Raw genomic sequence first — 11,679 nt, 5'->3', positions numbered from 1 at the left:
TTAAAAAGGGGTCTTTGTCCATCATACGTAGAGACAGGCATAAGGTTGTACATGTGCCTTAAGAAACATGCCTATACACATATTGTATGTTATGTAAAGGAGAAGTGAGGTAAAGGTGATTGCTAGTCATTCCAGAGGTCACTTCATGGTTCATTTGTGCAGGCTCGAGTGGGGGCTTTAGTTGAAACTGGTCTATGTGGTCTGGGCTGGCTGGGTCTTATCAGGGCAGTCTTTATTGCTTGAGTAGTTTTGGCTTCCTTTATAGGATGCTACGGTCTTTTGGCTAAGTTGAGAGATAAACTGGAAAGAAGAGCTTAAGGGAAAATGTAGGACAAAGGTCAGTGAGTACAAGCAGATGGGCCGTAAAGATTAGGTCTATGGTGACAATATCAGTGATGATAGAGGCCTTGAGGTCGTCTGGCCACTCCTCTATTAAAAAGGGAGGAAACCAAGACTTGGATTAGGGAACTGACTGGGAAAATCGCAGTGAGTTTGTGATGGGCTCAGGATTAGAAAGTGTTGTAGTGTTCCCACACCTAGTGTTGCATGGGAAGTGTTGAATCACGATATTGTACACCTGAAGTTACTATTACACTGTATGCTAAGTAACTGTAATTTAAATAAAAACTAAAAATAAAAAAAAAAAAGAAAAGAGAAAGAACCCAGGAATCCTGGCATCAAACCCTTTACGAAGTGCTGTCTCTTGTAGGCTTGATGGGTCCAAGACCCTGAAGACAGAGGCTACTCCCCAATCCCACCACCCCCACCGACGATTAAGATCCACCAAGCAATCTCTTGGCAGGAACACCATCAGGCACCTGGAGAAGGAGCTCAGTGCCTGACTCCACCAGGGTTTTACAAGAGGGGTGCTGAGAGTGGGGGTCAGAGACAGTTGGAGCACAGCTTGCAGCTGCGACAAGGCAGCCACTGCACCAGAGAACACATGCTGCTGTCTTGAAGGTACTTCCTGCAGATGAGCTCCAAGCCAAGCCACTTCCCTGCCACCCTTTCCTCATGCTGCTCCTCTCTGAACTCTCTGGGATTTGGCTATGTGAGTTGGGGTAGGGGCGGTAGAGATTTGCCTGCTACCCGGGGATGTGGGTCCCTTAGTGGGCCTTCTGTATTCCAAGCCTAGGCTGAGATCATGGACAGAGGACAGTTCTGGGAAAACAAATACCCAATAAATCCTATTTGCCTCCAACACTTTGAATTTCTGGTCCAAGCAATTTCCCCACATGCCCCCACTGCTCTCCTAAAGGGAGAAAAATAGGAGCCAAGAAGGAAGAGACAGGACTGTGTACAGAGAAGTGAGCCTGGGGTGGCTTGAGAACCAGGGATTGGCGGTCCAGAAGTGACTCCACATCAACATACAGTGACTTCACTGTAGCCAAAGGTGGATGTCAAGAGAAGTTGCTGGAGCCGTGTCCACTTTTCTCCTTTAGGGCCCATGGGCTAGCCTCCCCCTTCCACCCTCCAGCCTGCCTTCAGGGTCCTTCTTCACAGCTCTCCACCCACACACCCCACCCTAGTATTGGGAGTGCCAGCTGGGTGGGGTCCTCTGTTGATTGAAAGCCAACAAGGTGCCAGGCACTAGTGAGCACAGAGGCCGACAGGGCCATATTCCTGGTTCCGGGACTGATTCACTGAGTTAATCAATATTTATTGAGCACTAAGTGGAGACGGCTGAAGAATCAATGCCTGGGCTTCCTGCAATTCCTTCCAAATGGCAGTGGGGAACATTTCAACAAGGCCGCAGAGGTGAGGGAGCCAGGCACAGCTCAGTAAGATAGGTCACCCATGCCTTTGTCCTTGGTAGCCCCACCTTCCCAGGGTCCCCTCTGTAGCTCCTAAGTCCTTCTCAGGTTCAGGGGTCTTTTCCCTCCAATAAACCACAATCAAAGGAAAAGTGGCTACTTGTGAATTTAGCAGTGAATCCACCTCCCTCAGGAGCATTTCTGTTGGAAGCCTTCCATCTAGAAGGGGAAGGCCTTCTCATTCCTCATTCAAGGAACTCTGGGCACCAGAGCTAGGAGTTAAGAGGAGGCAGCTGGCAAGTCTGCCCCTGGAGCTAAGCGGAACACCGAGAAGAAAGTACAAGTGGGCTCTGTGGCTGCTGAGTGTGCACAGAAGTCTCAAGACTCGCCCCCTTCCTCCAGAGAGAACATGAGAGAGGAAAAGCAGTGGGTGACCTTGAGCAAATTCCTTGATGTCTCTATTTCCTTAGCTGTAAAATAATCTGACGTATCTGGCTTGCTGTGAGGATTAGAGATCATGAACATAAATTTCTAAGTTAATGAAATTATATTTGATGCAGAAAATGTGTCGCTTTCAAAAATCCTGGGTCCTTCCCTTTGTTAAATGGGTAGCCAGAGTCCATTCCTCCCTACAAAGGGGCACAAACGGGTGGCAGCAGTCAGGTACCACAAGCACAATTTATTACCCAAAGCAGTTTGAGGAATTCCAAGCAGCGATCATGGCCTGCCCCAGTCACAAGAAAGCCAGCACCTCTTCAAACTCACCCTCCACTCCCAGCTGAAGTGAAGGATTAAAAGGCTGCAACCCAAGTTAGGTCACAGCTACAATATCCTCATTCCTGACCAATAATCTCAAAGTCACAAATGGGCAAAAAGTGATTTGGACCCAAATCTTACCCAAGAAAACCCCATGATCAAAACAAGATCGGAGAGATCATTCAAACAGAAAGATACCAAGAGCTTTATTTAACAGGCTGTGAGGAGGAAGGCTTTCTGTTTATAACTACCAGAATTAAATGGAATTGTCTATCATCAGTGAATGTGAAAGGAATGCTAACCCTGTGGGGTGGGAAGACGGGTGCACTGGCCAGACACTTCGGGGGCAAATCCTGTGAGGACGCCTCCCCCGTTGTCTAGTGACAAAGGAGCCCTCAGGGACTGCCCCTGAAAGTAGACAGGTGGGGGTGGGGAGCACTGGGAAGGTAGTTTAAGTCACAGAGAACTCTTAGGAATTCAAGAAAAGGTGATCTTTAAGCAATGTTGAGAACTTGCCTGACTCTTTTTACATTTGGAGAATGCAAGCTGGTTGGACCTTATGAGGGATTTCAGCATTGTTTTGTTTTCTTGATAGATTTAAAAATTATCCTAGATGCAGGAAGGTCAGTCCCTTTATTTTATTTTATTTTTTTTTTAAATTTTTTTTTTCCAACATTTTTTATTTATTTTTGGGACAGAGAGAGACAGAGCATGAACGGGGGAGGGGCAGAGAGAGAGGGAGACACAGAGTCGGAAACAGGCTCCAGGCTCCGAGCCATCAGCCCAGAGCCTGACGCGGGGCTCGAACTCACGGACCGCGAGATCGTGACCTGGCTGAAGTCGGACGCTTAACCGACTGCGCCACCCAGGCGCCCCAGGTCAGTCCCTTTAAAGTCTTTTATCATCAAACCAAATAGCACTTATGTCTAGAAACACTGTGCTCTAAACTATAAAACTGCTGAGAACGCTTCATCCCAGACCCTGAGCTGAGATTTTCATGAAAATCAATTTCTGGGCCAGTTAAGTCTTGATAAAGTTATCTCTTCATAACTCAGCTCCCATCCCCACCTGGCCAGTCGTAGTGGAACCAGGAACCCAATGGGCAGATTTCTTTCCTTACTCAACTCAGGCGCTCCAGGAAGAAGGGGAGTTCCCAGTACCTACACCAAACTCTGCTCTACTTGCTGAACTTTGCTCTGCATGAACAGGTCATTCTGGCTGCAAATTCCCCCAAACTGCCCCTACTTGTGTTTTTAAGGCACACCAATTCCTCCATGTAAGGCTTTCTGCTTATAATGAATTGTTTTCATTACTCAAAAGAAACTTCTGTATTCAAAGCCCATCCCTGCCTGGAGATACTGGGGGGTGGGGGGTGGGGCGGAAATGGTGAGGGCAGAGCCCAATTAATATTAGGGATTCTGGTCATTGGGGTCACACTTAAGCATGACTTTCAACCCCAATCCCTTTCTGGATGTTTCAAAGGCTTCCAGAGCTTTCTCCAGAGGAAACCTATGGGTGACTAAGGGCTTTACATTCACAGACTTGGATGCAAGCATTGAAATCGCCATCGGCCACCTGTAAAAAGATCACAAGTGTTACATTCAACCTGCAGGAGGAAAGAACTACGTCCCCAAACTACCAAGCACAAGATCAGCTTGGCCATTTTTATTTATAGCACTGTGGTCCTGGCGAGTCTATTCTACAGCCCAACGATGGTGGAAATGATCTTATGACTTGCAACTTGGGAATCCAGAGTCTGTTCCCAAATGCTTCCACCCCTCTGCAATGTCTGTCACAAAGCTTAGAATTCCTTTGGCATGAAGGCATAAGGCATATGGAGGCCACTGTGAAAAGGCAGATTAGCCTCAGAGAAGGAGCTCATGATAACCCAGCCACACCCCTTTGCAGCTTGGCTTGGCAGAGTTCATCAGAAAAGAGCACTCTGCTGAAGGAATGGTCATAGACGGTCATAGATGGACGCTGGTAGGGAAGGTGGTCCTGGGAAAGTTCCCCAGATGGGGAGAGGGCAGAACCACAGAACATGAGGTGGGGTGAACTAAGACCCTCTCACTTCCCAGGGTGGGGCCCTGGGGCTCTGGGGTGGAAACCAAGGGGCTTGAGTTCTTGCTGTTCTGTTGTCCCCTTTCTCTCCTTCTTCCCTTTAAAAGAGGACAATGAAGACGTGGCCACTTGAGGAAATGGAAAAGAGAGGGCCTGGGTGATAAGGGGCAGACATCCAAGAAGAGCATGCTTCAAGATCCATCCCCCTCCTTGCCTCCTGCTGTCCATCCTTCCCTCCGCCATCTCTGCCCTCTTGTTTGATGCTCTGTCTTTGGATCCCTACCATGTTGCATGGCTGTCAGTGTGGTAAGGAAAAGCCCCTCATGACTAAACAAGAGAGGATCCTGTTTCCAGAGGCCACGCTCGGGTCTTGCTGGCCCTTCACTACCCTGGCTCACCCACAACATACTCACGTGTTGCAATATCGAAACACGCCCTTGATATCCACCTCCCGGGTGGCTGCGTGCACGAGGGGCACAGTGGTCATCTCAGAGCCCAGTCCTACGAGCACCAGGGTCCCACCAGAACGAGTGGCCTGAAGAGGAGATAAGACCAAGAAAACTCAGAAGATCAGAAAATGCAGACTTCTCGCACAAATAAATATCTGTTTGCATCAGGTGAGTACCCAGATGTTCCAGAGAATATGATGCTTTCTATACTGGTGAAATCTTCCATATGTTGACCATACTTAACAGAGCAGCAGAGTTATCTTCTGTGAAGATCCAGAGGAGGACCAGGTACACTGGGAGCACCCTCGGCTGTTTACAGCCTCCTAGGAAATAGCCAAGTTCTCCAGACCCCAGTGAGAAATCTCCCCTACCAACAGTTAACCTTCAGGCCCTGAGCATCTTTCAAAGCTTTACTAATTCAGTACCAGATGTTGGTTCAGGTACATCCTCATCTCAGCACCTGCCCCTCCTCCAGAATGTCAACCCCATAAAAGACAGCACTTTGCTCAAACCTCTAAGGAAGCACCCTCTTGGTGATAAAACTACCCACCACATACAAACGGGGAGGGCCATTAGAATTCTCTGGCTTAAAGACTGCCTTACACACACAGGTTGGCTGGCATTTAGAAATATTTTTGTTCCAGAGACATTCATCCCAACAGTATCAGCCACAATAGGTTTTGTCTTCCTTAAACACCTATCTGCCTTATCAGTTTCCCTCCTTAGAATGGGCCAGAGAATGAAATTTCTCCTGACAATCTCCACTCATTCCACTGATTCCACATGAGTGTTGTGCCTCCACCAGAGATTTCTGGGGATCACTGTGGTCAGTATTGTGAGAGATGGAAAAATAGTTCATTTTCATTATAGTTGGGAGCAGCTAGCACTTACTGGGACCAGTCTAACCAGTGGAGCTGCAAAAAGCCACACATCACAGCCTATGGGGGGAAGGAAATGCCATGAAGAGAAGCCTGCAGAATGGAGGTGACTTTGGACTTTGCACTTTTGAGCTATGGGACCCTCTCAAGCAGCTTCCTCGTGTATACGATCAGGATGATGCCTCCCCAGTGGGGCTGTTAGGATAAAAATCACAGTTCTCGGCACTAGGATGGGCTCATCGTTCAGCATGTTTTCTGTTTTTATTGAAGCACAGGGTCACTTACAAACCACTGTGACTTATGAACACTGTCAGGAAAGGCGCTCTCACCACTGGAAAATGTTGCTGTTCCCACTGGAAAAGGTGGGGTGGGGTGGGAGGTAAGGTCAAAGTTGTGAGTGAGCCACAGAAAACTTTTTTGAGTGATAAATTGTTTAGAAAAACTGCTTCCCCATCAGTATTTCCTCTCTACCTAGTGAGAGGGAGGAATACTATCAAGCTGGCCATCCCAAGCTGCCAGGAGGCCAGCTATTTGCAGACCACAGGCAAAGGAATGCTTGGACTACCTGACTATTGTTTTGTGGGTGGGACCTCTGCACCAAGATGACATGAACTCTACCCTAAGCATTTGCCATGTTTCTTCCCAGACATTTTCTAGTCACAAACCTGCCAGGAAAGTGACTCTCAGGTGTGTCCATATAAGATGCCTCCACCTAACCTGCCTGTTGGTGGGGTGGCCTGCAGCACCCTATAGCATCTGTCATGCATAATGGCTCTATTCCCCACTCAGGAGAGGTACTGGCTTCAGGCCCAGCTGCCTCAGGTAGCCTAGCAACCGGGCCCCCACCGTCAACAGCTGGAGATAGATGCCAACTGTTCCCAATGTTCTCCAGGCAGGGGAGAAAAAGAGAGTCTTGCATTATGAAGCCATGGCTTTTACTGCCTTCCTCTGGAGTGAGGGTCACTGACTGCCAACAACTTGAAGAGGGACACACCTTATTCATCAGAGCCCTCAAAGTGCCCAGCACAAAGCCGGAACGCAGCAGGAGCCCAAGACAAGTCACTGGTTGACTAATCACACACAGACCGAAAGGTTTCTCTTTGCCCCTTCCCACATGGTAACTGTCATCTCTGACAGTGGAGCAGAGGGTGGGCCGGCTCCAGCTGGAACTTAGGACAAAGAAAAAGTGGCACCTGTTCCTCCCCGCCCTCCCAACACTTCCTCAGCCCCTGATGCCATGGGTATTCAGGTAGGAAAATAGGTAGGCAGCTCTGCCATCCCCAGAATGTCTTGCAGGTGCAAAGTGCCCTTACGCATGACCCAGCTGTGACTCAGAAGGAAGGAGGAAGTCTGTACTGCCGCGAGGAAGCAATGTGGGACTCAGGGGTTTGTGTGCTCAGTGCTGGAGGCTGCTGCCACCACCCTCCTCAGCCCAGTCCCTCCCATGCCAGCATGGTTACCCACTGTCTCCTGGTCCCCTTCTTCCCTTTTCTCCTAAGCAGTGGACAGAGTAAGAAAAACTCAGGCACTGGGGCAGTGTGTTCAAGGCAAGTCACCAGGCCTCTTGTGGTAAAATGCAGGAAGTGGTAACTAATCTTCACGGCTACTGGGCAGATCTGGCATCACATTTATAAAGTACCCAGCAGAAGACACAGCACATGGTGAGGCTGAAGCCTAGAAGGTATTCTTTCTCCCCTCTTTTCCTCATACTTGGTATCAATGCCATTCCCCATCCCCATTCCGCCAACTTCCCATAAACTACTGGGGGGTTGCCGAGGTGCAAATCAGGTGTTGGCAGCTACCTGTTGCCAGGTCTGGGACAGAAGAGTAGTGGCCAACTGTGACCCTAAAAATCACCACACCTTTGTGACTAACTAAATGAATGCCTCTCACTTTGTATCAATGACTCAAAGACTGCAGTTTTCCTCAATTAAAGAAGATAGGGATTTCCCACACACAACTAAGGCATGGTTCCCTCTTCCTTCTGTTATCTTTTTACCAATAGCACTGCTTTTATGACCATAGATATGATCATGATAGCAACCCCATTTTAAAGGGGTGTGTCTCTTAACATTTTTCAAGGCCCATATATGCCTGTTACCTTGTTTAGACTTTACACCTACCTAATAAGGGTACTAGACAAGTGAGATTAAAAAAAAGAAATAAGAAAAACCACCAGGGATACCTAGATTACCTAATTTTGCTTGTGTGTGTGTGTGTGGCGGGGGGGTCACATAACAAGGGTGGAGACACCTGTTCCTAGCACTCCTTACTGCTACCTACCCTGCACTGATTTCCCAGAGCTGCCCACCAGCTTCAGCGACCCACATCCTACTCACATAGATGCCCGCCTGGATGGACAGCTCCACCCCCGAGCACTCGATGGTAACTTCTGGCTTGCACCCCAGCAGATCTTCCACTTTACTGGCAATTTCTTTAGGGCTCTCCTTGGATATCTGGAGGACGAAATCAGCCCCAACTTCCTTGGCTTTAGACAACCGAGTGGCAGACAGATCTAAAGTTGAACAAAAGTTTCTTTCAAACTGAGAACTGGATGGCAGATTGGAGAGAAAATGAAGATGGAGGTGTATGTTTTAGTGGTAATAAAACTCTGGTGTAGTGGGTGGTGTCACTGAGCCCAAACACTTACTCTCTACACCTTCACACTCTCCCATACACACCACACAGCTGCACACACACACACACACACACACACACACACACACTCCCTTTCCCTTCCCCCATCCCTCTCACTCAGATCACTTCTCAAATATCCACTGTTTTACATCCCCACACACCCCTATACACACCACACAGCTCTACATAGCTTCCCTCTCTCTCTCTCTGAAGGGTACCCGGTCCTCACATATACATTCAGATACCTTCTATACACTGATACCTTCTCCACACACAAAGCACTCACTCTCCTACATCCCTACTCCCCTTATATCCACATACTCCACACAATTCTATACACTCACCCACACCCACACTCTCATATACCTTACACACACACACACACACACACACACACACACACACACACAAATATTCTCTCACTGATGCCTTCTCCACACACACACACACACACACACACACATACGCCCTTCTATACCCTACATGCTTCCACACATACTGTCACAGATAAGCTCTCCTCACACATACACACATCTCTCACCCATACCACACACTGCACACACAAACACCCTCCTATAAACATATCATAGATCCCACTAACTCCACCTCACACACACACAAGCACACCTTCTTTACCTCCTGGGTTTGGTCAAATGGACCAGGGGCTAAGCCTCTTCTTAGAACTGAGTGAGCAGTAGGGGCATCTGGGGTCCACACATAAAGAACCAGACCTTCTCCACAGCAGCCACCCTCTGCCCCTGGGTGGGCTTTTCAACCATTGAACCCCGGGGGGAGAAAAGAGGAAGAGCCCCTTTAGAAACCCAGCACTCCAGGAAAGGAATAGTTCTCAAGCCCCTGGCCTAAACGGTAGGCCAGCTGTTTCCTCTTCAAGGAGATTGAAAAAGAAAACCTTTTGTCCATCAACTGATGAATGGATAAAGAAATTGTGGTTTATATACACAATGGAATACTACGTGGCAATGAGAAAAAATGAAATATGGCCTTTTGTAGCAACATGGATGGAACTGGAGAGTGTGATGCTAAGTGAAATAAGCCATACAGAGAAAGACAGATACCATATGGTTTCACTCTTATGTGGATCCTGAGAAACGTAACAGAAACCCATGGGGGAGGGGAAGGAAAAAAAAAAAAAAAGAGGTTAGAGTGGGAGAGAGCCAAAGCATAAGAGACTGTTAAAAACTGAGAACAAACTGAGGGTTGATGGGGGGTGGGAGGGAGGGCAGGGTGGGTGATGGGTATTGAGGAGGGCACCTTTTGGGATGAGCACTGGGTGTTGTATGGAAACCAATTTGACAGTAAATTTCATATATTAAAAAAGAAAAAAAAAAAAAGAAAACCTTCTTACCAGTCACCACCACTTGGGCTGCACCCATTGCCTTGGCCACGATCAAAGTGACCAGTCCAATTGGCCCTAAATAAAGCAGGAAATGAGAGATGTTTGTGAAATATTAAACATCAGCTCTCCCCCTTGTCCAGGCCATGGACAGGAACCATAGCTTGTATGCACCTCTAACATCTACCCTGGTGCCTACCACATAGTGAGGCCTTAACAACTATCTGTTGAATGCATAAGTACATGAATATATGAAGAACTGTTCTGGACATGAAATTTGCTCCTACTGCTGAGTTCCATTTAATTCTCTCAATCTCAAAGCTAGAACTTTTCCGTTTACTCTGCTTGGGGAAAATGGCAAATTAGAAGAGGGCTCGAGAAAATATATTTGTTAAGAGAATAAAATGTCTCAGAAGGCCTGGATACACTGTCCTGTTCTCTCTCTGGCTCCTACCCTCTTAGAACCCATCACATCCCCCCAAGGAGAGACACATCCTTTACAGGTGTCCTCTGAGGACCACCTTGGCTTAAGTGACCTGGCTCCATGGGCTGACCCAGCTGCTCAGGCAGCTCTAGGATCAGGGACTTAAAAATCAGTCCAGAGACCACTTGTTTCCCACAGCATCTGCATGCTGGATGACACGGTTTTAGTACAAAACCAGACCCACAAAATGAGACTGCAGATTCTTTGAGGATTTGCTGTTTGACACTGCCTTTGAAAATAATTTTGTGAGTTTCCTCCCAAAGTCAAAACACTGGAAGATACTTGAAATTACCAACAAAGAGGTGATTAGCTAAACAAACTACAATGGGGTATTACACAACTATTAAAAATTATGTCATAACTCGTTCATCCAGTGTGATGGAAAGATGTTCATAATATATCAATTTTTTTTTTAAAAGAGTGGGTAAAATAAGGCATGTTTACCATGATCTCATTTTTAAAAACTGAAAGATTCAGGGCACCTGGGTGGCTCAGTCAGACATCCAACTTCGGCTTAGGTTTGTGAGTTTGAGCCCCACATCGGGCTCTGTGCTGACAGCTCAAAGCCTGGAGCCCGCTTCAGATTCTATGTCTCCCTTTCTCTCTGCCCCTCTCCCACTCACACTGTCTCTCTCTCAAAAATAAATAAACATTAAAAAAAAATTAAAAACCTGAAAAATCCTACATCAAAATATTCACAGTGGTTCTCTTTCAGGATGATAGGTGATGGGGCTATGGGTGAATTTCTGCGTGTATACACATGTGGTATGCATGACTTCTTTTTCTATGTCAAAAAGGAATTACTTATGCAAATTAAATATATATATATAAACACACACACACACATACACACACACACACACACACACACACATGTATGTCACTTGTGGGGCTCCTGGGTGGCTTAGTCAGTTAAGCATTCAACTCTTGATTTCAGCTCAGGTCGTGACCTCACAGTTGTGAGACTGAGCCCCTGCATTGAGCTCTGTACTGACAGCATGGAGCCTACTTGGGATTCTCTTCCTCCCACCTCTCTCTTTCTCGCTCATAAAAATAAATTTAAAAAAAATAAAAAGCTTCTGCACAGCAAAGAAAACCATCAACAAAATGAAAAAGGCAACCTATCAAGTAAGGGAAAACATTTGCAAATCATGTATCTGATAAGGGGTTAATATCCAAAATATATAAAGAACTCATACAATCAATAGCAAAAAGCCAAGCGATCTGATTTTAAAATGGGCAGAGGATCTAAAGACATTTTCTTCATATATATATATATATATATATATATATATATATATATATA

At 46.8% G+C, this 11,679-nt stretch overlaps 1 protein-coding gene across 1 annotated transcript in view; it reads right to left on the bottom strand.

The window, feature by feature from the left end:
- Positions 1–3,392: 3,392 nt before the first annotated feature.
- Positions 3,393–11,679, bottom strand: part of SORD (sorbitol dehydrogenase) — a 36,135-nt gene continuing 27,848 nt past the window's right edge. Inside the window, exons 6-9 of the mRNA XM_049613555.1 lie at positions 9,902–9,967; positions 8,238–8,413; positions 4,985–5,106; positions 3,393–4,085 (exon numbers count right to left, since the gene is read on the bottom strand). Of these exons, the coding sequence (XP_049469512.1) occupies positions 3,920–4,085; positions 4,985–5,106; positions 8,238–8,413; positions 9,902–9,967 (530 nt within the window). The 3' untranslated portion in view covers positions 3,393–3,919. The remainder of the gene's footprint in view (positions 4,086–4,984; positions 5,107–8,237; positions 8,414–9,901; positions 9,968–11,679) is intronic.

The sequence above is a fragment of the Panthera uncia genome (genome assembly GCF_023721935.1).
Source record: "Panthera uncia isolate 11264 chromosome B3 unlocalized genomic scaffold, Puncia_PCG_1.0 HiC_scaffold_1, whole genome shotgun sequence".
NCBI lineage: Eukaryota > Metazoa > Chordata > Mammalia > Carnivora > Felidae > Panthera > Panthera uncia.
This window is presented reverse-complemented; position numbering and strand designations above follow the sequence as displayed.